This window comes from Moschus berezovskii, chromosome 6 (genome assembly GCF_049115385.1).
Source record: "Moschus berezovskii isolate FMDL1 chromosome 6, NW_MosBer_1.0, whole genome shotgun sequence".
In the NCBI taxonomy this organism is placed as follows: domain Eukaryota; kingdom Metazoa; phylum Chordata; class Mammalia; order Artiodactyla; family Moschidae; genus Moschus; species Moschus berezovskii.
The window spans coordinates 34,753,369-34,779,988 of record NC_142465.1 but is presented as its reverse complement, the minus strand read 5'-3'; the positions used below and the strand labels follow the sequence as shown (position 1 = coordinate 34,779,988).

General features: G+C 47.8%; 2 protein-coding genes, 2 long non-coding RNA genes and 1 pseudogene across 10 annotated transcripts in view; 2 read left to right on the top strand and 3 right to left on the bottom strand.

Annotated features, from left to right (window-relative positions):
* The window catches only part of LOC129536763 (uncharacterized), a 44,764-nt gene extending 38,994 nt beyond the window's left edge, over nt 1–5,770 (bottom strand). Inside the window, exon 1 of the long non-coding RNA XR_008681867.2 lies at nt 5,462–5,770. This is a non-coding gene — a long non-coding RNA (uncharacterized LOC129536763). The remainder of the gene's footprint in view (nt 1–5,461) is intronic.
* LOC129536762 (tubulin alpha-1C chain-like) overlaps nt 1–14,287 on the top strand; it is a 90,813-nt gene extending 76,526 nt beyond the window's left edge. For 3 of the 5 annotated variants that reach the window (XM_088836939.1, XM_055395854.2, XM_055395855.2), the window contains 3 exons: nt 10,148–10,370; nt 10,513–10,661; nt 12,746–14,287. In XM_088836939.1, the coding sequence (XP_088693065.1) occupies nt 10,250–10,370; nt 10,513–10,661; nt 12,746–13,720 (1,245 nt within the window). In that variant the 5' untranslated portion in view covers nt 10,148–10,249 and the 3' untranslated portion in view covers nt 13,721–14,287. Of the gene's footprint in view, nt 1–4,766; nt 4,782–5,354; nt 5,501–10,147; nt 10,371–10,512; nt 10,662–12,745 lie in introns of those variants that run through there. The other 2 variants (XM_088836940.1, XM_055395853.2) reach the window with 2 other exon arrangements.
* On the bottom strand, nt 7,083–9,947 carry LOC148777588 (HIG1 domain family member 1A, mitochondrial pseudogene; annotated as a pseudogene).
* LOC148777587 (uncharacterized) lies at nt 12,292–18,945 on the bottom strand. Of its 2 annotated transcripts, none has more exons than XR_016037582.1 (3): nt 18,637–18,945; nt 15,593–15,713; nt 12,292–12,495 (listed from the first exon to the last, which is right to left on the bottom strand). It is a non-coding gene; the product is annotated as an uncharacterized LOC148777587 (long non-coding RNA). The 2 variants fall into 2 exon arrangements; XR_016037583.1 differs by lacking the exon at nt 18,637–18,945 and adding an exon at nt 18,245–18,379.
* LOC129536761 (tubulin alpha-1C chain) lies at nt 17,805–26,158 on the top strand. Of its 2 annotated transcripts, none has more exons than XM_055395852.2 (4): nt 17,805–17,955; nt 22,496–22,718; nt 22,861–23,009; nt 25,081–26,158. In XM_055395852.2, exons 2-4 carry the CDS (start codon nt 22,598–22,600, stop codon nt 26,053–26,055), a joined length of 1,245 nt encoding a protein of 414 aa, XP_055251827.2. In that variant the 5' UTR covers nt 17,805–17,955; nt 22,496–22,597; the 3' UTR covers nt 26,056–26,158. The 2 variants fall into 2 exon arrangements, with proteins under 2 accessions (XP_055251827.2, XP_055251826.2); XM_055395851.2 differs by lacking the exon at nt 17,805–17,955 and adding an exon at nt 18,519–18,675.
* The last annotated feature ends 462 nt before the right edge of the window (nt 26,159–26,620 follow it).

Here is a 26,620-nt window from a genome sequence, read left to right as displayed (position 1 = left end):
TCACCTCCTACTGTTCATCTCTTCCAGTCAAGCTGGCCTCCTGCTCTCCTCCCAGGAACATGAAACTCTCACCTTTGCTTGGGGGGCCTTGGCTGCAACTTCTCAGTATTCTGGGACTGCTCTTCTCCTAAGGTCCTGACTAGCCCCTCAGGACCGTCAACTCTGTTCACATCTCACTTAACATTAAGGCTAACCTTGACCATCTTGCTTACACTGCAACCTCCTCCCACACTCTCCCCTCCCAGGACCCTCATTCCACTTTACTTTGCTGTTCTTCTATGTTTACTTCTGTGCGTTGTTTATCTTTCTTCCCTATCCTGCTCTAGAACATTCACTGCATGACACAGAGACCTGTTTTGTTCACATACTTATTTCCAAGCACCTAGAAACTCTGCTAAATATATATTTGTGGAATGAATTTAAAAATGGGAAAGTACTACTAATTAAGACTAAACTATCTAACAACAGACTAAAGTGCTAGTTATTCCAAATTTCAGAATACCTTGCCACACAATAGGTGCTCAATAAGCTTTTCATGAATGAAGGAATTATGTACTGTAATTTGGAAAGGAATCTCTGCACACATTTCCACAGCAACCATTTTGTGTGTGTAAGTTGGAGTGTATCTTGAGTTCTGCCTATTCAGTATCTGAAACTCATTTTGCTGTTTTCTACTTCAGGAAAAAGTCCTTTAACATATTCTTCTACTATTCAGTAGAATATTTCTTTTTTAAATTGAAGGACAGTTGATTTACAATGTTGTGTTAGTTTCAGGTTTAAAGTGATTCAGTTTTATATATATATATATATATATATAATTTCAGATTGTTTTCTCTTACAGGCTATTGCAACATATTGAGTATAATTCCCTGTACTGTACAGTAGGTCCTTGTTGATTATCCATTTTGTATGTAGTGAAAGTGTTAGGCGCTCAGTCCTGTCCGACTCTTTGCCACCCCATGGACGGTAGCCCACCAGGCTCCTCTGTCCATGGAATTCTCCAGGCAAGAATACTAGAGTGGGTAGCCATTCCCTTCTCCAGGGGATCTTCCCAACCCAGGGAAGATCAAATCCAGGTCTCCTGCATTGCAGGCAGATTCTTTACCGTAGTGTGTACATATTAATCCCAAACTTCTAATTTGTCCATCCTGTTTGTTTTCTATGTCTGTGTCTGAGTATTTCCATATATTCTATCACTCAGAGGTGGCTGAGGAATTTAATAACTAGGATAACATGATGAACCCCTTCCAGCAGTCTAACACTGAGAAATGAATCATCCAAGGAGACACACGTACTTATTACTGAAAAGTAGGGTCTGGCTGCGGAGAAGGCAATGGCAAGCCACTCCAGTACTCTTGCCTAGAAAATCCCATGGATGGAGGAGCCTGGTGGGCTGAAGTCCATGGGGTCCCTAAGGGTCGGATGCAACTGAGCGACTTCACTTTCACTTTTCACTTTCACACATTGGAGAACGAAATGGCAACCCACTCCAGTGTTCTTGCCTGGAGAATCCCAGGGACGGGGGAGCCTGGTGGGCTTCCGTCTATGGGGTCACAGAGTCGGACACGACTGAAGTAACACAGCAGCAGCAGCAGGGTCTGGCTGCTTGCTGCCCAAAAGTCAATAAACGGGCCCGGTTGGTGGAAAGTTTGCTTTATTTCAGATGCCGGCAACTGGGGGGAGGGCGGACATCTGTCCAAAGACTGATTCCCCACCCCCCCACCCCCAACAAGCATGGGGAGAAGCTTTTATACACAGAGTAGGGAGGGGGGTTGGCTACATACAGAAACAGCATAGTCAGCTCTGACAGTCATCTTCAGATTGGTCATTGGTAGTCTGACTAGCATCACCTTGATTGTTTTAGGTACAGTTAATATTCAGTTCCAGAGTCTGTTTGTTCCCATTTCTTTGAGAACAGTTCTTGGAATTGTGGCAGCTCATGTCCTGGGTACAGTCTGGTTATCATGTAGTTAACTTTTCCACCTGGGGTTTCAGTATCTGTAAGACAGCTCACAGGATATGTCTCAGAATACTATCTGTAGTCCTTGAGAAGGAACTAAAGGTCCTTGACTCTGCTTAGTGACATTATTATTATTTGATCTCCTTTGACTGTTTTCCTTTGTTTCTGCATTTCTCACTTCTCTGATGAAACTTACTCTTTGCTAAAGTTTTCCACAGACAACAGGCAGGCAGAGGACATGGCTGGAGGGATGGACCATAGGGTCATGCTCTGTTTCATGCTGATAGAGCAAGAGATTTTATTGAGAAGGAGTGCCTGGGCAGAGAGAAGGAGGGTAAGGGAACCCAGGAGGTCTGCTCTGCCACATGGCTCACAGTCCTGGATTTTGTAGTTATGGGATTAGTTTTTGACTCAGGGTCCTTCCTGGTGATGCGCACAATCACTCAGTCAGGATGGATTCCAGCAAGGAGGATCCTGGGAGGTTGGTAGGACACCTGGCATCTCCTTTTGAACTTTCCTGAATTCTCCGGGTTGGGGGTGGCTTGTTAGTTCCCTGTTCCTTACCAGGACCTCCTGTAACTCACATGAATGGTTACTATGGTTCCTGGCCAGGGTGGGCGGTTCCAGTCAGTATTTCCCGTAAGACCTCCCCACTCAGAGACTGCATACACAAGATGCTTCTTGGTAATCAAGGCAGAGTCTCTTTCTTCTGTAATTACTCCCTGCTGAGATTCTTAGCCAACTGAGCTGGGGCTTTCCTGGTGGCTCAATTGGTTAAGAATCAGCCTGCAATGTGGGAGACCCAGGTTCTATTTCTGGGTGGGAAAAATTCCCTGGAGAATGAAACGGCAACCCATTCCAGTAATTTTGCCTGGAAAATCCCATGGACGAAGAAGCCCAGGGGCTACAGTCCATTGGGTCCCAAATGCACTTTATTTCTACTTTATTTGTAGAAAACAGAAAAAAGTTTCCCAGGCCTTCCTTGAATGCCAAAGAGCAAGCCCAAGCAGTTACTAATCAGGACAACAGAGTCACAGGACACCTAGTTCTTCCTGAAGCCATAAACATAACAACCTGATGCATTATCTTTGAGTTGTTCTACAAAAACTAAGACCACCCACCCAGGAGGATGTAACTACAAGCCCACCACAAGCACAAAGACTCCAGACTGGTTGGAGCCAGAAGGTTGAGATTCTGGAAACACCACCCTGTTACCTCATCACCAACCAATCAGGAGAAGGTCCAGGAGCTGGTCAAGCAATCTATGACCCATTTCATTAACAGTCTTGCCTGAAAGTGATTGGAGGGTTCAGGTCTTTTGGGCACCCGACATCTATTCTTGCTTTTAGCCTTTGCAATAAATCTTTCTCTGCTCCAAACTCCCAGATTCTGGATTGTTTGGCTTCAGTGCGCCAGGGACACAGGAACCTGGGTTCCATAACAAAGAGTGGTATACTTCAGTTCAGTTCAGTTCAGTCACTCAGTCGTGTCCGACTCTCCGCGACCCCATGAATCACAGCACGCCAGGCCTCCCTGTCCATCACCAACTTCCGGAGTTCACCCAAACTCATGTCCATCGAGTTGGTGATGCCATCCAGCCATCTCATTCTCTGTCGTTCCCTTCTCCTCCTGCCCCCAATCCCTCCCAGCATCAGAGTCTTTTCCAGTGAGTCAACTCGTCACATGCCCTTCAGTTCAGTTCAGTTCAGTCGCTCAGTCGTGTCCGACTCTCCGCGACCCCATGAATTACAGCACGCCAGGCCTCCCTGTCCATCACCAACTCCCGGAGTACACTCAAACTCATGTCCACAGAGTCGGTGATGCCATCCAGCCATCTCATTCTCTGTCGTCCCCTTCCCCTCCCGCCCTCAACCTTTCCCAGCATCAGAGTCTTTTCCAGTGAGTCAACTCGTCGCATGAGGTGGCCAAAGTATTGGAGTTTCAGCTTTAGCATCAGTCCCTCCAATGAACATCCAGGATTGATCTCTTTTAGAATGGACTGGTTGGATCTCCTTGCAGTATAAGGGACTCTCAAGAGTCTTCTCCAACACCACAGTTCAAAAGCATCGATTCTTCGGCGATCAGCTGTCTTCACAGTCCAACTCTCACATCCATACATGACCACGGGAAAAACCATTGCCTTGACTAGACGGACCTTGGTTGGCAAAGTAATGTCTCTGCTATTTAATATACTATCAAGGTTGGTCATAACTTTCCTTCCAAGGAGCAAGCATCTTTTAATTTCATGGCTGCAATCAGCATCCGCAGTGATCTTAGAGTGAGGCAAATGCAAGGCAGTGAGGGCCTAGCCTCGCTCCAGCTCTGTGACCAGCAACTAGTTTAACACTCTAAACCCTAGTTTCTTCATCTGTAAAAAGGGGCTAAGGCACAACATTTGTCTAATGGATGACATGTGATTAACATTGTCTGAAAACCAAACTCTGCATAGTAAGCAACTTAAAAGTGAAAGCTATTATACGCACGTGTGCTCAGTCCTGTCAGACTCTTGGAGACCCCAAGGACTGTGGCCCACCAGGCTCCTCCGTCCATGGGATTCTCCAGGCAAGAATACCGGAGCGGGTTGGCATTACTCCTGCGGCTCATCCCCACCCAGGGATCAATCCTGCTTATCTTGCGTCACCTGCATTGGCAGGCGGATCCTTTACCACCAGCGCCACCTGGGAAGTTGGGGTTAGTATAATTAATTCGGGGCGGGGAAAAACTGCTTTTGCACCAGTTGGAAGGAGTTTGTTGTTAGGAATCAAAAAAAGGTTCATTTAAAAGGAGGCAGGAAAACAAGGAAAGAAAAGCAACAAAAAAGGTGAGATTCAAGATTTCAAGTTGGTTTGTGGTGATTAGGACCTGGAATGGGGAACCTTAGGCCACCCTCTTGGAAGTCCCTCAACTGCGAGAGCCGCGGGCGCAGGGGTTTCCCGCGATGGAAGCAGCCGGATCGTGTGGAGGTCCTGGGTGGGGGCTGTGCGGCTGGAACTGGCTGAAGGCCACCTAGGCCGCCCTCCAGTCCAGGGTCGGGGGTCTGGAGCCCGGGGACCGGGCGGGCCGCGAGAGGAGCCGCGCCCCCATTGCTCCGCGGCCGCGCCTCCCTTTACCTGGCGCCCCTCCTCGCTTGCGCGGCGCCCAGCGCGTCCCCACCCTTCGCCTCACTTCTCCTTCCAGTCGCCGAGGGCATCCTCTGCCCCAGCCCTCCGGCCCCAGGACGCCTCCTCCCCTTCCCGAGTCTTCTGGCCGGTTCCGTAGTTTGTTTTGAACTTTTGAAGCCACCAATGAGCGCCGCGCGCCCCTCCGCTCTCCGCCCGAGGGTGAACCCGGCGGGGGCTGGAGGCGGGGCCGCGGGGCCGGGGCGGGGCCGGTGCCCGCCCTCCCGACACGTGGCCCGGGTAGGGGTTTATAGGATCCCTCCCGGCCCCGGGCCTCTCACTACTTCTCCCCCGGACTCCTTAGTAGTCTGTCAGTGGGAGATCTTCGCGGCCGTCCCCTCACCTGCTCCAGCCCCGCAGAACCGTCCGAGTCTCCGTCATGGTGAGCCGGGGTCCCCGGGCGGTGGTGTGCGGGCAGAGTGCGGAGTCCGAAGGGGCGTTGGGACCCCAGTGGAGTGCAGCCACGTCCACGCGCCCGGGCAAACTGGCTTCTGGTGGCCAGGTTGGGAGAGTCGAGTTCACCTGGCTGAGTCCTCGTCGGGCTCGAAGACGCGGCCTGGGTACTGCCTTGAGTGGAAGTGGAAAAGACACTCGATCCTAGAGAGGGGCCATTCACTGATTCCTTCGGGGCCGCTACTGTCCCAGGAAGGTCGGAAACCTTCGCACTGGCTCCCAAGGACTTGTGAAAGTCCCTCCCATTTCCTGAAATGATCTCACGTTCCCACAGCCTTACGCAAAGGACCCCTGGAGCATCTCGTGTGCTCCAGCATATTGGTGCAGACGTTTCCTGGCGACCCCTCTCCTGTGCCCTGTGATTTGCTGCTGAGTCCACCTGTGGCCAGACTCTGGGAAGAGTTTCCAACTGCACCACCCTCACCTGTGGCCGGGATGGCGGGGTTGGGTGGGCGGGGGGAGCTCCTGCAATTGCGGCAATCCACTGGAAGGATGGAGGCAGGCTCCTCCTTTGAAGGAAATTACTGTCACGTTGTTTAATCCTGCATTTCTAGTGTTTCTAGTGTTAATTTCGGAGAAGGCAATGGCAAGCCACTCCAGTACTCTTGCCTAGAAAATCCCATGGAGGGAGGAGCCTGGTAGGCTGCAGTCCGTGGGGTCGCTAAGGGTCGGACACGACTGAGCGACTTCACTTTCACTTTTCACTTTCACACATTGGAGAAGGAAATAGCAACCCACTCCAGTGTTCTTGCCTGGAGAATCCCAGGGACGGGGGAGCCTGGTGGGCTTCCGTCTATGGGGTCACACAGAGTCGGACACGACTGAAGTGACTTAGCAGCAGCAGTGTTAACTTAGTGGGGTGTTTAATACTGAAACTTTCCTCTTACAGGTTTTTAAACGTCCATAAAAGAGATATTTACTTATAAAGTTACAGAGTAAACTAGTACTGACATAGTATTCTTGGTTTTAAAGAAACATGAAATTACACACAATTTGAGTATTGTCTATTTAGCTTCCAGAGGTTTTGAAAACACGTATCTTAGGAAACATCCTTTCCAGGTCTACCCAAAGCAGGCCATGAGTATCAAATGTTTCAAAATATTTTTTTAAAAAAAGGAATGCTGCCAAGTCACCTCAGTCGTGTCCGACTCTGTGTGACCCCATAGACGGAAGCCCACCAGGCTCCCCCGTCCCTGGGATTCTCCAGGCAAGAACACCGGAGTGGGTTGCCGTTTCCTTCTCCAAAAAAGGAATCTAGTGAAGAAACAGTCGCCCTCTTCAGGCACTACCACAGTTATCAAAGGGTGTCTGACTGGTGCACTTGCTTGAGTGCTTTTTACTGAGCCAGACCAAAGGACACGGGTAAATGTGTTATTGTGAAAATAGTGGGAGTGTTTAAAGGGCAGGAGATCAGCAGTAGCAGCAAACCTTTAAGACACACACTGGTTAGACTGGTATTTTACAAGGGACAGGTGCTGATTATCCCGTGAAGACTAGACTAAGTGACACCATCACCGGTATCGCACTTCATCTCCCAAGTGGCCAGGGGAGAGTGGAGGGCAAGCAGTGGCCACAGTCTAAGCCATTTGTTGCACAAATGACACATTTTTTAATTAAAAAACTTCATTAGAAGTGCTTCATTAGGATGGCAGGGTCTTCTCAGATACTTTATCTCCTTGCACCTGGCACTGTCATGGGCAAATATCTGGTTCTTTCCTGGTCTCTAGGGCTGTGTGTGGAATGTCTAAAGTCCAGTTAAAGGTAAACACAATGCAGTGGTAAAAAGTCATGGGTTCATCAGAAGAAACTCCCCTTTCTCCCACAGCCTTAGAGCTGCACAAGTAGATGCAGATAAGAGTGAGCTTGCTGATGAGGTCAGCAGAGCATAATTGCTTTACGGGGAGTATGGGGAGAAGGAGGGAACCATAAGTCAAAGGTTATGAGTAATTGGAGGTTTTGTCTTGGGGTTATGAGACTAGGCCCTTTGACATCTTAGGTGAGGTTACAGTAATTAGAGGTTTTGTCTTGGATTATGAGACTAGGCCCTTTGACATCTTAGGTGATGTTGAATTTATTTAGATTCCTATTGTTGTTCGGTTGCTAAGTCATGTCCGACTCATTGGGACCATATGGACTGCAGAATGCCAGGCTTTCTGGCCCTTCACTGTCTCCTGGAGTTTGTTCAAACTCATGTCCATTGAGTTGGTGATGCTATCTAAACATCTCACCCTCTGCTGACCCCTTCTCCTTTTACCTTCAATCCTTCCCAGCATCAGGGTCTTTTCAAATGAGTGGGCTCTTTGGCTCAAGTGGCCAAAGTATTAGAGCTTCAGCATCAGTCCTTCCAATGAACAGTCAGGGTTAATTTCATTTAGGATTGACTGGTTTGATCTCCTTGCAGTCCAAGGGACTCTCAACAGTCTTCTCCAGCACCACAATTCAGAAGCATCAATTCTTCTGTGCTCAGCCTTCTTTACAGTCCAACTCTCACATCCATACATGACTATTGGAAAAATACAGCTTTGACTATATGGACCTTTGTTGGCAAATTGATGTCTGCTTTTTAATATGCTGTCTAGGTTTGTCGTAGCTTTCCTTCTAAGAAGCAAGCGTCTTTTAATTTCATGGCTGCGGTCCCTGTCTGCAGTGATTTTGGAGTCCAAGAAAATAAAATCTGTCACTGTTTCCACGTTTTCCCCATCTATTTGCCATGAACTGAAGGGACCAGATGCCAGCTTTTTCACTCCTCTTTTACCCTCATCCAGAGGTTCTTCTTTAGTTCCCATTCACTTGCTGCCTTTAGAGTGGTATTATCTGAGGTTACTGATAGTTCTCCTGGGAAGCTTGATTCCAGCTTGTGATTCATCCAGCGTAGCATTTCGCATGATGTACTCTGCATAGACGTTAAATAAGCAGGGAGATAATATACAGCCTTGACGTACTCCTGTCCCAATTTTGAACCAGTCCACTGTTTCATGTCTGTTTCTAACTGTTGCTTCTTGACCTGCATACACGTTTCTCAAGAGACACGTAAGGTGGTCTAGTATTCCAATCTCCCCAAGAATTTCCCACAGTTTGTTGTGATCCACACAGTCAAAGGCTTTAAATTCCTATTAGCAGCTTTCAGAACCCTGAAACTCTCTTATTTGGAGAAAATGTAATAGGAGATATTTGATGTGGATGCTTGAAAGAACTCTGTCTCAAGCAGCTAATTTGATTTATGATGGAAGTACAATAAAAATCCTGTTTATTTTCCTCTTAAGTTTGTGGGTTTAGATTCTATGTTCACTGCCTTATTTTACCAAGCAAGGATGAGTTTCATAAGTTATAAATGACCTTGTTCAACAAGTAAAGGAAAACAAACGCTTGCCTAACATCATTAAATTTATGAAATTATAGACTCTTCTTCCACAGTGCCAGAGAGAGATGTACATTTTACTAGAAAAGAGCTGATTTCTTAAACTGTTAGTGAAGTCTTGGTGACACTTCTAGCTTTTGTTACCCTATCTCCATCTGCCTACCCTCCCCCACTCTCCCCTCAAGGTGTGTGGACAGTGAAGGAAAATGTTCTTCCCTAAGATTAAATACTTCCACAGGGATAAAAGAATGCCTTTGACCACAGTTAAGTCCAGGTAACTGCTGCTTATCTGCTGTTTTCTCCATGAGTCATACAGCTGTAGTTTGCTGGATTAAGCTGGTTTTAAAGGGAGAGGCAAAGCTGTTTAAAGAATAGAATTAAAGAGGGATGGGAATGAGCTGTAGTTACACAGTCACACAGGGAATGAATCAGAGCTGGAAGGAGGAATTTGGCATGCCTCTAAGGAATCAGCAGGCATATTTCCCAGGAGTTGGGGAAAATCTATTGCTAGAGTAGCTTGTGTCATTCTTTTTTTTTTTTTTTTTAAAGTATCTACCTTGTTTTATTTACAAAGAAATCCATTCATGGGGAACCAAAAATTTGAAAATGTCCTGTAGGAATCTACCAAGAGTCATTGCTCCCACAACAAAGCCTTGGGCTGCCACACGCATGTGGATCAGGTGAACAGACATTTTAGTATTTCCTCTGCTCTTCAATCTATATAACCCATAGGCAACAATTGCTGCAAAACCTGCCATTCCAATGTGGACAAATGGTGCCTCTCTAGCTTTTCGGATAAGTTTAGATCCCTGATCTTCATCATATGAAGAAAGAGAAATATCTGTGTCGCTTGACATAGTGATTGAAGAATCTTCAACTTCAAGACGTTTCAGGTTCCTACCAGATTCTGACCCCACTCTGGCACCCGCCCGCTTGTGTCATTCTGAAGGTAGAAACCTGACCATGAATATCTAATTTATGTGGCTGTAAAGCAAAAGTCTGGTCTCTGGCCTTGTCTAGTAGTTCATTAACATCTGTGGTTTTCCAAAGCCTTTTCTCTGAATTGGCCTGTTGTTTGTGAAACAGTGCCTGGGCAGGCATGGCGTCCACAAAGGTGCTGATTTGTTTTGAAGGTTAATAGTCATTTCCGTGTGAATCATTCCTATAAGTCCCATCCGATGTGTCACATTCTGACACTTCCTTTCTTCTTTCCCACAGCGTGAGTGCATCTCCATCCACGTTGGCCAGGCTGGTGTCCAGATCGGCAATGCCTGCTGGGAGCTCTACTGCCTGGAACATGGCATTCAGCCCGATGGCCAGATGCCAAGTGACAAGACTATTGGGGGAGGAGACGACTCCTTCAACACCTTCTTCAGTGAGACAGGCGCTGGCAAGCACGTGCCCAGGGCAGTGTTTGTAGACCTGGAACCCACAGTCATTGGTGAGTTGACCTCAGTAACCCCAGTGAGAATCCTGGGGTCTGGGACAGGAGTTGTGTCCTGTGGGCTCCACTGATGCCCTGGGATGGAACAGACTTGTGTGGGTTGTTAATGATGGGTGGCTGCTTCGTTTTCCTTTTCCAGATGAGGTTCGCACTGGCACCTACCGCCAGCTCTTCCACCCTGAGCAACTTATCTCAGGCCAAGAAGATGCCGCCAATAACTATGCCCGAGGTCACTACACCATTGGCAAGGAGATCATTGACCTCGTCTTGGACCGAGTTCGGAAACTGGTAAACAAAGAACTTTATTTAAAATAGAATGAGCGTTTTCTTAAGCCTTTTGAGAGACCAGACTATGAGAATCATTCTTTGCACACTAGAATGAGCTTTATACTGCCCTCTGTAACTTGACTTCTAAACCTGTGCTATGTGTCCTGTGCTGTGGGACAACTTTTTGAGGCTGAGGTAAGTGCTGCTTGGCCTCCTCCTATGTCTTCTAAGGCAGATTTGGGCAAATGCTCACTCAGTGAGGGCAGTTTACCTGAAGTCAAGTGAGTACCAGGAAGCCTGAACAGTTTTACTGACGCTTAAGCCCATTAAACATTGTTCATCTTCATCAGGCTGGTTCCTGGCTCCAAGCTGAGGCATCCCTTTTTAGGTCATCTTAGTCACAGTGGTGGGTGGCTGGCTCTGAATGTAACTAATTGATCAAACTCATAAAAATTGGACAGCTGCCCTCTGTTGCTACAGAAAGTTACAGCAAAAGAAGCCGATGTAATACCGACTAGAAATAGCTGCCATTGGAAACTTCCAGCAACACTGAAAGTGGAGTCAGGGAGCTCCCTTCTTAGGGAAGCAAGTATAAGTCCCTGGAACGTTGAAAGTATTAAGATATAACCACAAAAAGCGGTACCCTTGTTTTTCTACTAGAGCTCAGGGCAGTGTAGACTAACCTTGAGGAGAAAAATTTAAGGTAACTTTGTTCACATCGGTAAGGTTGATAAGGGTTCTGTTCAGATCATTTTAATTAAGAGTCTGGCAATCAGATGACTCTGTTCCTTAGGCATATATAGGCAACTTGTAAGTAATTAACTAAAATCAAGAATGAAGGCCTTGGTGGAATAGCTTGTCAGGAAAATCATATAATGCTAAGCCTGGTAACAGCAGGTCTATTTTCAGAAGAATGGCCTTAAACATCGTTCTTGGCTTCATGCTTTTTCCGATGTTTATCGTAGTCTTTGCAGCAAAATTGGGCTAATGGTTCCTGTGTCTGCAAGTGAAGCTTCAGCGACAAGTACTGACTTGGAAATCAGGACCTGCCTTAGGGACAAATAAACTAGTGAAAGTCATTGAGGGTTCTGGAGTGAAGTTCATTAACCACCAGAACAATTGCATTTGTCCCTGGTGTTATTACTGTGTCCACAAGAGTCTTAATGGGGAATAACTGGTAACTAGAATCTGCCCCTTGCATTGATCTCATTCAGAGGGTGGACCCATAGAAGTAACCTAAGGGCTCAGTAGAGAATGTCCACAAATCTTGGAGCACCTTAAAGTGAAGATTGTCCAGAGAATACTCTGCCAGGTTAAGATCATCCTTTCACAGAAGAGCAGTTTGTTAGCCAGAAGAGCTCAACTAAGGGGTGGACAGCCCCCGTGACACAACGACATGGATTTGTGACAGTAAGCCACCTTTCCCGGAATGAACAGACTTGTTGCTAACAAGTGCTGACTGTGCCAGGCACTATGCCAGTGCTCATTTAATTCCCAACAACCTAAAGCAGATTACTATTCTCCTCATTTAATAAATGAGAACACTGAGATTGAGAAATGAATTTGGTCAAAGGCACATGGCAAGGAACTGGTAGAGCCAGACCCAGCCTTATTCTAGCAGCAGGGCACTGACTCTTCACTCTTCTGCTGTATTCCAGCTCAGAAAGCAGCTGCCAGAATTTTTGTAAGACATCCATTGTATGGGGCTGGTGTGGTCTCAGGCCTGCTGTTGGTAGCTCTCCAACTGATAAGAGGTTGCCTTTGGTCTGTGGTCATGGCAAGGGCAGGAGAGGTGAGCCTCCCGGTCAGCGAAACTTGGGCCCTGCATCCATTCCAGACTTCATGGTTCCTCTGCCTGCAGAAATAAAAATAATTCATTTAAAATAGCCTTTTCACAGATCCCCTCCCTCCAGGCCCCATGAGTTGATTGTGAAAAGTTTCTCTGAATCACTTAGCACTTAAAAGCTCTTTAGGTCTGCTTTCTTAGCAAATATTGTTCAGAAATTTTTTTTTTTTTTAAGATCTTGATCAGTGTGATTATGAATTCAAAGAAGTCACTGCAGCTGTCACAAAGGGTAACATTAAAACTTTTTTCCTTTTTTCAGGCTGACCAGTGCACAGGTCTTCAGGGCTTCTTGGTTTTCCACAGCTTTGGTGGGGGAACTGGTTCTGGGTTCACCTCCCTGCTGATGGAACGTCTCTCTGTCGATTATGGCAAGAAGTCCAAGCTGGAGTTCTCCATTTACCCAGCCCCCCAGGTTTCCACAGCGGTCGTTGAGCCCTACAACTCCATCCTCACCACCCACACCACCCTGGAGCACTCTGATTGTGCCTTCATGGTAGACAATGAGGCCATCTATGACATCTGTCGTAGAAACCTCGACATTGAGCGCCCAACCTACACAAATCTTAACCGCCTCATGAGCCAGATCGTGTCCTCCATCACTGCTTCCCTGAGGTTTGATGGAGCCCTGAATGTGGATCTGACAGAGTTCCAGACCAACCTGGTGCCCTATCCCCGCATCCACTTCCCTCTGGCCACATACGCCCCTGTCATCTCTGCTGAGAAAGCCTACCATGAACAGCTTTCTGTAGCAGAGATCACCAATGCTTGCTTTGAGCCAGCCAACCAGATGGTGAAATGTGACCCTCGCCATGGTAAATACATGGCCTGCTGCCTGTTGTACCGTGGTGACGTGGTTCCCAAAGATGTCAATGCTGCCATTGCCACCATCAAGACCAAGCGCAGCATCCAGTTTGTGGACTGGTGCCCCACTGGCTTCAAGGTTGGCATTAACTACCAGCCTCCCACTGTGGTACCTGGTGGAGACCTGGCCAAAGTAGAGCGAGCTGTGTGCATGCTGAGCAACACCACAGCCATCGCTGAGGCCTGGGCTCGCCTGGACCACAAGTTTGACCTGATGTACGCCAAGCGTGCCTTTGTTCACTGGTACGTGGGTGAGGGCATGGAGGAAGGAGAGTTTTCTGAGGCCCGTGAGGACATGGCTGCCCTTGAGAAGGATTATGAGGAGGTTGGAGCCGACAGTGCTGAGGGAGATGATGAGGGTGACGAGTATTAGTGTGTACTGCAGTTTCATCTTGGGACTGTATTATTTGTGTTCAGTGGAGCTGCCCACTGTGGCCCTATTTTGTCAATAAAGGGGATATTTCCACTTCCAGGGTCACGCTGTATCATAGTAAATATTTACTTATTGAGGCCAGTTTGGGATGGAGGAGGCCAGCAGTTCCGATCTGATCATTTGCTCAACGTTTCCAGTGGTTTCTGTGTGCTGTGCTAAGGGGTTTGTCTATTTCACTTAGACATTAAACGATGACTGGTGATAAAATCATAAGTGAGGCAACAGGCTCATTGGGCCAGTACTTTTCAAACTTTAATATGGATTTGAAACTCCTGCAGATTTTAAAAAGCAACCGGAATCTGTAGGTCTGAAGTGGAGTTCATAAACATACTGTATTTTTTTTTGCCTTTTTTTTTAAAGCTTTCAGGTTTTCTTTTGTTTTTATTTTTAATTGGAGGATAATAGCTTTACAGTATTGTGTTGGTTTCTGCCATACATCAACATGAATTAGCCATCAGTGTACATATGTCCCCTCCCTCTTGAACCTCCCTCCCACCTCCCACCCCATCCTACCCCTCTAGGTTGTCACAGAGCATGGGGTTTGAGCTGCCTGCATCATACAGCAAATTCCCACTGGCTCTTTTCCATACGGTAATGTATATGTTTCCATGCTGCTCTCAACTCATCCCGCCCAAAGCTCCCAGGTATTCTTGGCCTGCTGTGACCACATGTGGAGCAGCAAGGGGTTAGGTAGCATAGCTAATAAATGGTGGAGCCACAGCTCAAGTCGCCAGGCTGACTGGCAGAACTACTGCAGTCTTTATTTCATAAAGTGTTGGAATCACATGGGGAGGGCTTGGAATTGTGCTGATTTTTCGTCCTTGGCCAGAATCTACAACGGCAAACTAGGACTGTGTTTAAGAAGTCGCTGCTGGAGAAAGGAGAGCAGGTGAGACACAGAAGTCCAGAAGTCTCAGCGCGTTATGGTAGTGGTCCATGACCCCGTGTATGTCACGGGGAATATTCGAAGTAGGGGAATAGTAAGGAGAATTGAAGGAGTATGTAAGGAAGCTTGAAGACCAGAGCTCCCTCATTTGGATGCTTTTCTGAGCGCCTACTGGAAGCTGTGTGGTTCCTGATGGGGCAGGAGGCAACTATGAAAAGATGAGGGTGGGGGAAGAATGCGCGGGTGGCTGGAGAGCTTGGTGCTCAGGGGCCAGTGGTGTGGCCTCTGAGGATGAACTGAGCAATGAAAGAGGACAGCCATCATGAGAGGGCCCGGTCATGCAGAAGGGAGGAGCCATTTTTGATGCTTAGGTCCTGGCCTGAGTGGGAAGGCCAAGCAAGCGGCAGGAGGTGAGGGTGAGTGCGGGTCTGTTCACCTTTGCTCCAGGACTGAGCTTATTCAATGGCGCTCAGCCGCCCTCTTTCTTTCCCACTGGTGTTTTCACCTCTTACTCATTGCCAGCCTCTGCCCCCTTACTCTTTAAGGAGAGCATTTTAAACATGCACATTCTGGGAACTCCCTGCTGGCCCAGAGGAACTGGCGTTTTCAGTGCTGAGGACCCGGGTTCAATCCCTGATTGGGGAACTAAGATTCCACAAAGCACATGGCACAGCCACCCCTTCCCTGAAATGCACATTCTGTCTTGGGGAACAGCTTCCAGCCGAGCTGTCTGTGCTCAGAAGGGCTGTCATGAGAGCAACCGCTGTCTCACGCTTTCAGGGCGATGCCCAACCCACCCCATCCTTGAGTGCAGCCAGACACTGCTACTCAAAGTGATGGGCTAGATCCCTTCTGCAGCCTGAGCATGGGCGTCCTGGGCTGAAACAATGAACCTCGGAGAGGCTGGCCACTCCAACTGCACTCACCTTCCCAACCTGGGGTATCTGCTGATGGCCACAGTGAGAGCTCTGGAGGGAACAGGGCATCCAGGTGTGAGAAGGAAGAGACAGATCATCAGCTTCAGCTGAGCACAGCACCCCACGACACCTGAAAGAAAGGTCCAGCCTGCGTGTCCCAAGCTGGAACCCCGAGAATGGGGTTCAGGGCTTGCCTATTATCCTCCTCCTCCGTAAGCCTTACAGGTGAATAATCTGCCAAGATGGGGAAGGGGCTGGAAACCTTTAAGCAGCCACAATGGTGTGGGGCTGAAAGAACAGTTTAGCTGAGAAAAAATATTCCAGTAGAACAGAGCCTGGGGAATTGGAAAGGGCAAAGTGCCAGAGCAGCTTGGAGAGGGATCAGTCCTTGTAGTGATGATCCTCCCCTACCCCTGCGCTGGCTGGCGAGAGAGTGAATAGAAGTTAGCCTGCAGCAAGAACAAATATACCCCAAGGTCTGTCACTGCTTTGTGGCTGACAATCATCCGATCTGCCCTTGAGCACAGAGGGAAAGTCTGCACTCAGAACTGCCATCAGGGCTGAGGCCACGGGGCTTGATGGGGATCAATGGAAAAAGCCTAAAAGGGTGCAGCCCCCAAATTGGCTGTGGGGGTCCCTGACAGCTCAATCAGTAAAGAATCTGCCTGCAATGCAGGAGACCGGACTTCTGTCCCTGGGTCGGGAAGATCCCCTGGAGAAGGAAATGGCAACCTACTCCAGTATTTTTGCCTGGAAAATCCCATGGACGAAGGAGCCTAGCGGGCTACAGTCCACTGGGTCGCAAAGTTTGGACACAACTGAAGCAACTTAGCACGAGTGGGCATAGGCATGCACAGGAGGACTAACATGGCCCAAAAAAGGCAGGCAAAATTTGGGGTGAATTTTGATGTGGTGGATGCAGAACATGTCACTTTCTTCATGTTGGTTGGTGGAAAGGTAATAGGGCAGTGCTCCAGGATCTTGTGCTCAACCTTAAGTTACCATCCTCCACCTGGGTAGGGGCCCTGGTTCTGCAAAACTCAGAGACACTGTTATGCATATTCCTTGAGTAGGAACCAGGCTCCAAGGCTGTACCACCAGTTGACTTCTCCTATTTCTGCATCCCCTCCCTTCCCTGATAAGCAACTGTTTGAAGCTGCCCTTTGAGTTCAGGGAAGGTCAAGGAGGCTGAACGAAGCCTATATCGTACAAACAAGAAAAGAAATGAAATAAAGGATGCTTCTGAGGAATAAATCCTTGCATGGAAGGTCAGAGTGAATCTGAGCCGGACCTTGCAGGTCCTGCCCAATATCAAAAGGCCCTACACGTCCCCTGTGTCTTATTTGTAGAAAACAGAAAAATGTCTCCCAAAGAGCAAGCCCAAGCAGTTACTGATTAGGACAATAGAGTCACAGGACACCTAGTTCTTCCTGAAGCCATAAACATAACCAGATGCATTATCTTTGAGTTGTTCTACAAAAACAAAGACCCCCCCCCCCACCCAGGAGGATGTAATGACAAGTCCACCACAAGCACACAGACTCCAGACTGGTTGGACCCAGAAGGTGACATTTCTGGAAACACCACCCTGTTACCTCACCACCAACCAATGAGAAGGTGCAGGAGCTGGTCAAGCAATCTATGACCCATTTCGCTGTCTTGCCTGAAACTGATTGGAGGGTTCAGGTCTTTTGGGCACCCGACATCTATTCTTGCTTTTAGCCTTTGCAATAAATCTTTCTCTGCTCCAAACTCCCAGGTTCTGGATTGTTTGGCTTCACTGTGCCAGGGACACAGGAACCTGGGTTCCATAACAAACAGTGGTAAACTTAGAGTGAGGCAAATGCAAGGCAGTGAGGGCCTAGCCTCGCTCCAGCTCTGTGACCTGCAACTAGTTTAACACTCTAAACCCTAGTTTCTTCATCTGTAAAAACGGGGCTAAGACACTGCGTTTGTCTAATGGATGACATGTGATTAACACTGTCTGAAACCCAAACTGTGCATGGTAAGCAACTTAAAAGTGAAAGCTATTATAGGCACGTGTGCTCAGTCGTGTCACTCTTTGGACCCCAAGGACTGTAGCCCACCAGGCTCCTCTGTCCATGGGATTCTCCAGGCAAGAATACCGGAGCGGGTTGGCATTACTCCTGCGGCTCATCCCCACCCAGGGATCAATCCTGCTTATCTTGCGTCACCTGCATTGGCAGGCGGATCCTTTACCACCAGCGCCACCTGGGAAGTTGGGGTTAGCGTAATGAATTCGGGGCGGAGAAAAACTGCTTTTGCACCAGTTGGAAGGAGTTTGTTGTTAGGAATCAAAAGGTTCATTTAAAAGAAGGCAGGAAAACAAGGAAAGAAAAGCAACAAAAAAGGTGAGATTCAAGATTTCAAGTTGGTTTGTGGTGATTAGGACCTGGAATGGGGAACCTTAGGCCACCCTCTTGGAAGTCCCTCAACTGCGAGAGCCGCGGGCGCAGGGGTTTCCTGCGGTGGAAGCAGCCGGATCGTGTGGAGGTCCTGGGTGGGTGCTGTGCGGCTGGAACTGGCTGAAGGCCACCTAGGCCACCCTCCAGTCCAGGGTCGGGGGTCTGGAGCCCGGGGACCGGGCGGGCCGCGAGAGGAGCCGCGCCCCCAGCGCTCCGCGGCCGCGCCTCCCTTTACCTGGCTCCCCTCCTCGCTTGCGCGGCGCCCAGCGCGTCCCCACCCTTCGCCTCGCTTCTCCCTCCAGTCGCCGAGGGCATCCTCTGCCCCAGCCCTCCGGCCCCAGGACGCCTCCTCCCTTTCCCGAGTCTTCTGGCCGGTTCCGTAGTTTGCTTTGAACTTTTGAAGCCACCAATGAGCGCCGCGCGCCCCTCCGCTCTCCGCCCGAGGGTGAACCCGGCGGGGGCTGGAGGCGGGGCCGCGGGGCCGGGGCGGGGCCGGTGCCCGCCCTCCCGACACGTGGCCCGGGTTAGGGGTTTATAGGATCCCTCCCGGCCCCGGGCCTCTCACTACTTCTCCCCCGGACTCCTTAGTAGTCTGTCAGTGGGAGATCTTCGCGGCCGTCCCCTCACCTGCTCCAGCCCCGCAGGACCGTCGGAGTCTCCGTCATGGTGAGCGGGGGTCCCCGAGCGGTGGTGTGCGGGCAGAGTGCGGAGTCCGAAGGGGCGTTGGGACCCCAGTGGAGTGCAGCCACGTCCACGCGCCCGGGCAAACTGGCTTCTGGTGGCCAGGTTGGGAGAGTCGAGTTCACCTGGCTGAGTCCTCGTCGGGCTCGAAGACGCGGCCTGGGTACTGCCTTGAGTGGAAGTGGAAAAGACACTCGATCCTAGAGAGGGGCCATTCACTGATTCCTTCGGGGCCGCTACTGTCCCAGGAAGGTCGGAAACCTTCGCACTGGCTCCCAAGGACTTGTGAAAGTCCCTCCCATTTCCTGAAATGATCTCACGTTCCCACAGCCTTACGCAAAGGACCCCTGGAGCATCTCGTGTGCTCCAGCATATTGGTGCAGACGTTTCCTGGCGACCCCTCTCCTGTGCCCTGTGATTTGCTGCTGAGTCCACCTGTGGCCAGACTCTGGGAAGAGTTTCCAATTGCACCACCCTCACCTGTGGCCGGGATGGCGGGGGTTGGGTGGGCGGGGGGAGCTCCTGCAATTGCGGCAATCCACTGGAAGGATGGAGGCAGGCTCCTCCTTTGAAGGAAATTACTGTCACGTTGTTTAATCCTGCATTTCTAGTGTTTCTAGTGTTAATTTAGTGGGGTGTTTAATACTGAAACTTTCCTCTTACAGGTTTTTAAACGTCCATAAAAGAGATATTTACTTATAAAGTTACAGAGTAAACTAGTACTGACATAGTATTCTTGGTTTTAAAGAAACATGAAATTACACACAATTTGAGTATTGTCTATTTAGCTTCCAGAGGTTTTGGAAACAAGTATCTTAGGAAGCATCCATTGGAGGTCTACCCAAAGCAGGCCATGAGTATCAAATGTTTCAAAATACCTTTTTCACAAAAGGAATCTAGTGAATAAACAGTCGCCCTCTTCAGGCACTACCACAGTTATCAAAGGGTGTCTGACTGGTGCACTTGCTTGAGTGCTTTTTTCTGAGCCAGACCAAAGGACAGGGGTAAATGTGTTATTGCGAAAATAGTGGGAGTGTTTAAAGGGCAGGAGATCAGCAGTAGCAGCAAACCTTTAAGACACACACTGGTTAGACTGGTATTTTACAAGGGACAGGTGCTGATTATCCCGTGAAGACTAGACTAAGTGACACCATCACCGGTATCGCACTTCATCTCCCAAGTGGCCAGGGGAGAGTGGAGGGCAAGCAGTGGCCACAGTCTAAGCCATTTGTTGCACAAATGACACATTTTTTAATTAAAAAACTTCATTAGAAGTGCTTCATTAGGATGGCAGGGTCTTCTCAGATACTTTATCTCCTTGCACCTGGCACTGTCATGGGCAAATATCTGGTTCTTTCCTGGTCTCTAGGGCTGTGTGTGGAATGCCTAAAGTCCAGTTAAAGGTAAACACGATGCAGTGGTAAAAAGTCATGGGTTCATCAGAAGAAACTCCCCTTTCTCCCACAGCCTTAGAGCTGCACAAGTAGATGCAGATAAGAGTGAGCTTGCTGATGAGGTCAGCAGAGCATAATTGCTTTACGGGGAGTATGGGGAGAAGGAGGGAACCATAAGTCAAAGGTTATGAGTAATTGGAGGTTTTGTCTTGGGGTTATGAGACTAGGCCCTTTGACATCTTAGGTGAGGTTACAGTAATTAAAGGTTTTGTCTTGGATAATGAGACTAGGCCCTTTGACATCTTAGGTGATGTTGAATTTATTTAGATTCCTATTGTTGTTCGGTTGCTAAGTCATGTCCGACTCATTGGGACCATATGGACTGCAGAATGCCAGGCTTTCTGGTCCTTCACTGTCTCCTGGAGTTTGTTCAAACTCATGTCCATTGAGTTGGTGATGCTATCTAAACATCTCACCCTCTGCTGACCCCTTCTCCTTTTACCTTCAATCCTTCCCAGCATCAGGGTCTTTTCAAATGAGTGGGCTCTTTGGCTCAAGTGGCCAAAGTATTAGAGCTTCAGCATCAGTCCTTCCAATGAACAGTCAGGGTTAATTTCATTTAGGATTGACTGGTTTGATCTCCTTACAGTCCAAGGGACTCTCAACAGTCTTCTCCAGCACCACAATTCAGAAGCATCAATTCTTCTGCGCTCAGCCTTCTTTACAGTCCAACTCTCACATCCATACATGACTATTGGAAAAATACAGCTTTGAATATATGGACCTTTATTGGCAAATTGATGTCTGCTTTTTAATATGCTGTCTAGGTTTGTCATAGCTTTCCTTCCAAGAAGCAAGCATCTTTTAATTTCATGGCTGCAGTCACTGTCTGCAGTGATTTTGGAGTCCAAGAAAATAAATTTGTCACTGTTTGCACATTTTCCCCATCTATTTGCCATGAACTGAAGGGACCAGATGCCAGCTTTTTCACTCCTCTTTTACCTCATCAAGAGGTTCTTTTCTTTAGTTCCTATTCACTTGCTGCCTTTAGAGTGGTATTATCTGAGGTTACTGATAGTTCTCCTGGGAGGCTTGATTCCAGCTTGTGATTCATCCAGCCTAGCATTTTGCATGATGTACTCTGCATAGAAGTTAAATAAGCAGGGAGATAATATACAGCCTTGACGTACTCCTGTCCCAATTTTGAACCAGTCCACTGTTTCATGTCTGTTTCTAACTGTTGCTTCTTGACCTGCATACACGTTTCTCAAGAGACACGTAAGGTGGTCTGGTATTCCATCTCTTTAAGAATTTCCCACAGTTTGTTGTGATCCACACAGTCAAAGGCTTTAAATTCCTATCAGCACCTTTTGGAACCCTGAAACTCTCTTATTTGGAGAAAATGTAATAGGAGATATTTGATGTGGATGCTTGAAAGAACTCTGTCTCAAGCAGCTAATTTGATTTATGATGGAAGTACAATAAAAATCCTGTTTGTTTTCCTCTTAAGTGTGTGGGTTTAGATTCTATGTTCACTGCCTTATTTTAACAAGCAAGGATGAGTTTCATAAGTTATAAATGACCTTGTTCAACAAGTAAAGGAAAACAAATGCTTGCCTAACATCATTAAATTTATGAAATTATAGACTCTTCTTCCACAGTGCCAGAGAGAGATGTACATTTTACTAGAAAAGAGCTGATTTCTTAAACTGTTAGTGAAGTCTTGGTGACACTTCTAGCTTTTGTTACCCTATCTCCATCTGCCTACCCTCCCCCACTCTCCCCTCAAGGTGTGTGGACAGTGAAGGAAAATGTTCTTCCCTAAGATTAAATACTTCCACAGGGATAAAAGAATGCCTTTGACCACAGTTTTTAAAGTCCAGGTAACTGCTGCTTATCTGCTGTTTTCTCCATGAGTCATACAGCTGTAGTTTGCTGGATTAAGCTGGTTTTAAAGGGAGAGGCAAAGCTGTTTAAAGAATAGAATTAAAGAGGGATGGGAATGAACTGTAGTTACACAGTCACACAGGGAATGAATCAGAGCTGGAAGGAGGAATTTGGCAAACCTCTAAGGAATCAACAGGCATATTTCCCAGGAGTTGGGGAAAATCTATTGCTAGAGTAGCTTGTGTCATTCTGAAGGTAGAAACCTGACCATGAATATCTAATTTATGTGGCTGTAAAGCAAAAGTCTGGTCTCTGGCCTTGTCTAGTAGTTCATTAACATCTGTGGTTTTCCAAAGCCTTTTTTCTGAATTGGCCTGTTGTTTGTGAAACAGTGCCTGGGCAGGCCTGGTGTCCAGAAAGGTGCTGATTTGTTTTGAAGGTTATCAGTCATTTCTGTGTGAATCATTCCTAAATGTCCCATCCAATGTGTCACATTCTGACACTTCCTTTCTTCCTTCCCACAGCGTGAGTGCATCTCCATCCACGTTGGCCAGGCTGGTGTCCAGATCGGCAATGCCTGCTGGGAGCTCTACTGCCTGGAACATGGCATTCAGCCCGATGGCCAGATGCCAAGTGACAAGACTATTGGGGGAGGAGACGACTCCTTCAACACCTTCTTCAGTGAGACAGGCGCTGGCAAGCACGTGCCCAGGGCAGTGTTTGTAGACCTGGAACCCACAGTCATTGGTGAGTTGACCTCAGTAACCCCAGTGAGAATCCTGGGGTCTGGGACAGGAGTTGTGTCCTGTGGGCTCCACTGATGCCCTGGGATGGAACAGACTTGTGTGGGTTGTTAATGATGGGTGGCTGCTTCGTTTTCCTTTTCCAGATGAGGTTCGCACTGGCACCTACCGCCAGCTCTTCCACCCTGAGCAACTTATCTCAGGCCAAGAAGATGCCGCCAATAACTATGCCCGAGGTCACTACACCATTGGCAAGGAGATCATTGACCTCGTCTTGGACCGAGTTCGGAAACTGGTAAACAAAGAACTTTATTTAAAATAGAATGAGCGTTTTCTTAAGCCTTTTGAGAGACCAGACTATGAGAATCATTCTTTGCACACTAGAATGAGCTTTATACTGCCCTCTGTAACTTGACTTCTAAACCTGTGCTATGTGTCCTGTGCTGTGGGACAACTTTTTGAGGCTGAGGTAAGTGCTGCTTGGCCTCCTCCTATGTCTTCTAAGGCAGATTTGGGCAAATGCTCACTCAGTGAGGGCAGTTTACCTGAAGTCAAGTGAGTACCAGGAAGCCTGAACAGTTTTACTGACGCTTAAGCCCATTAAACATTGTTCATCTTCATCAGGCTGGTTCCTGGCTCCAAGCTGAGGCATCCCTTTTTAGGTCATCTTAGTCACAGTGGTGGGTGGCTGGCTCTGAATGTAACTAATTGATCAAACTCATAAAAATTGGACAGCTGCCCTCTGTTGCTACAGAAAGTTACAGCAAAAGAAGCCGATGTAATACCGACTTGAAATAGCTGCCATTGGAAACTTCTAGCAACACTGAAAGTGGAGTCAGGGAGCTCCCTCCTTAGGGAAGCAAGTATAAGTCCCTGGAACGTTGAAAGTATTAAGATATAACCACAAAAAGCGGTACCCTTGTTTTTCTACTAGAGCTCAGGGCAGTGTAGACTAGCCTTGAGGTAGAAAAATCTAAGGTAACTTTGTTCACATCGGTAAGGTTGATAAGGATTCTGTTCAGATCATTTTAATTAAGAGTCTGGCAATCAGATGACTCTGTTCCTTAGGCATATAGGCAACTTGTAAGTAATTAACTAAAATCAAGAATGAAGGCCTTGGTGGAATAGCTTGTCAGGAAAATCATATAAGGCTAAACCTGGCAACAGCAGGTCTATTTTCAGAAGAATGGCCTTAGATCGTTCTTGGCTTCATGCTTTTTCCAATGTTTATCATAGTCTTCGCAGCAAAATTGGGCTAATGGTTCCTGTGTCTGCAAGTGAAGCTTCAGCGACAAGTACTGACTTGGAAATCAGGACCTGCCTTAGGGACAAATAAACTAGTGAAAGTCATTGAGGGTTCTGGAGTGAAGTTCATTAACCACCAGAACAATTGCATTTGTCCCTGGTGTTATTACTGTGTCCACAAGAGTCTTAATGGGGAATAACTAGTAACTAGAATCTGCCCCTTGCATTGATCTCATTCAGAGGGTGGACCCATAGAAATGACCTAAGGGCTCAGTAGAGAATGTCCACAAATCTTGGAGCACCTTAAAGTGAAGATTGTCCAGAGAATACTCTGCCAGGTTAAGATCATCCTTTCACAGAATAGCTGTTTGTTAGCCAGAAGAGCTCAACTAAGGGGTGGACAGCCCCCGTGACACAACGACATGGATTTGTGACAGTAAGCCACCTTTCCCGGAATGAACAGACTTGTTGCTAACAAGTGCTGACTGTGCCAGGCACTATGCCAGTGCTCATTTAATTCCCAACAACCTAAAGCAGATTACTATTCTCCTCATTTAATAAATGAGAACACTGAGATTGAGAAATGAATTTGGTCAAAGGCACATGGCAAGGAACTGGTAGAGCCAGACCCAGCCTTATTCTAGCAGCAGGGCACTGACTCTTCACTCTTCTGCTGTATTCCAGCTCAGAAAGCAGCTGCCAGAATTTTTGTAAGACATCCATTGTATGGGGCTGGTGTGGTCTCAGGCCTGCTGTTGGTAGCTCTCCAACTGATAAGAGGTTGCCTTTGGTCTGTGGTCATGGCAAGGGCAGGAGAGGTGAGCCTCCCGGTCAGCGAAACTTGGGCCCTGCATCCATTCCAGACTTCATGGTTCCTCTGCCTGCAGAAATGAAAATAATTCATTTAAAATAGCCTTTTCACAGATCCCCTCTCTCCAGGCCGAAAGAGTTGATTGTGAAAAGTTTCTCTGAATCACTTAGCACTTAAAAGCTCTTTAGGTTTTCTTTCTTAACAAATATTATTCAGAAGTTTTCTGTTTTTATTTTATTTAATATCTCAATCAAAGAAGTCACTGCAGCTGTCACAAAGGGTAACATTAAAACTTTTTTCCTTTTTTCAGGCTGACCAGTGCACAGGTCTTCAGGGCTTCTTGGTTTTCCACAGCTTTGGTGGGGGAACTGGTTCTGGGTTCACCTCCCTGCTGATGGAACGTCTCTCTGTCGATTATGGCAAGAAGTCCAAGCTGGAGTTCTCCATTTACCCAGCCCCCCAGGTTTCCACAGCGGTCGTTGAGCCCTACAACTCCATCCTCACCACCCACACCACCCTGGAGCACTCTGATTGTGCCTTCATGGTGGACAATGAGGCCATCTATGACATCTGTCGTAGAAACCTCGACATTGAGCGCCCAACCTACACAAATCTTAACCGCCTCATGAGCCAGATCGTGTCCTCCATCACTGCTTCCCTGAGGTTTGATGGAGCCCTGAATGTGGATCTGACAGAGTTCCAGACCAACCTGGTGCCCTATCCCCGCATCCACTTCCCTCTGGCCACATACGCCCCTGTCATCTCTGCTGAGAAAGCCTACCATGAACAGCTTTCTGTAGCAGAGATCACCAATGCTTGCTTTGAGCCAGCCAACCAGATGGTGAAATGTGACCCTCGCCATGGTAAATACATGGCCTGCTGCCTGTTGTACCGAGGTGACGTGGTTCCCAAAGATGTCAATGCTGCCATTGCCACCATCAAGACCAAGCGTACCATCCAGTTTGTGGACTGGTGCCCCACTGGCTTCAAGGTTGGCATTAACTACCAGCCTCCCACTGTGGTACCTGGTGGAGACCTGGCCAAAGTAGAGCGAGCTGTGTGCATGCTGAGCAACACCACAGCCATCGCTGAGGCCTGGGCTCGCCTGGACCACAAGTTTGACCTGATGTATGCCAAGCGTGCCTTTGTTCACTGGTACGTGGGTGAGGGCATGGAGGAAGGAGAGTTTTCTGAAGCCCGTGAGGACATGGCTGCCCTTGAGAAGGATTATGAGGAGGTTGGAGCCGACAGTGCGGAGGGAGATGATGAGGGTGATGAGTATTAGCATGTCTGCTGCAGTTTCATCTTGGGACTGTCTTATTTATTTGTGTCGGTGGAGCTGCCCATTGTGTCCCTATTTTGTCAATAAAGGTGATATTTGCACAGCAGAGCTGAATCTGTAGGTCTGAAGTGGAGTTTCAACAAACATACAGCCTTTTTAAAAATTTCTGGGGTTTTTTTACCTTTGTTTTTTAAAGCTCTCAGGTTTTCTTTTGTTTTTATTTTTGATTTGAGGATAATTGCTTTACAGTATTGTGTTGGTTTCTGCCATACATCAACATGAATTAGCCCTCAGTGTACATAGGTCCCCTCCTCTTGAACCTCCCTCCCACCTCCCACCCCATCCTACCCCTCTAGGTTGTCACAGAGCATGGGGTTTGAGCTGCCTGCATCATACAGCAAATTCCCACTGGCTCTTTTCCATACGGTAATGTATGTTTCCATGCTGCTCTCAACTCATCCCGCCCAAAGCTCCCAGGTATTCTTGGCCTGCTGTGACCACATGTGGAGCAGCAAGGGGTTAGGTAACATAGCTAATAAATGGTGGAGCCACAACTCAAGTCGCCAGG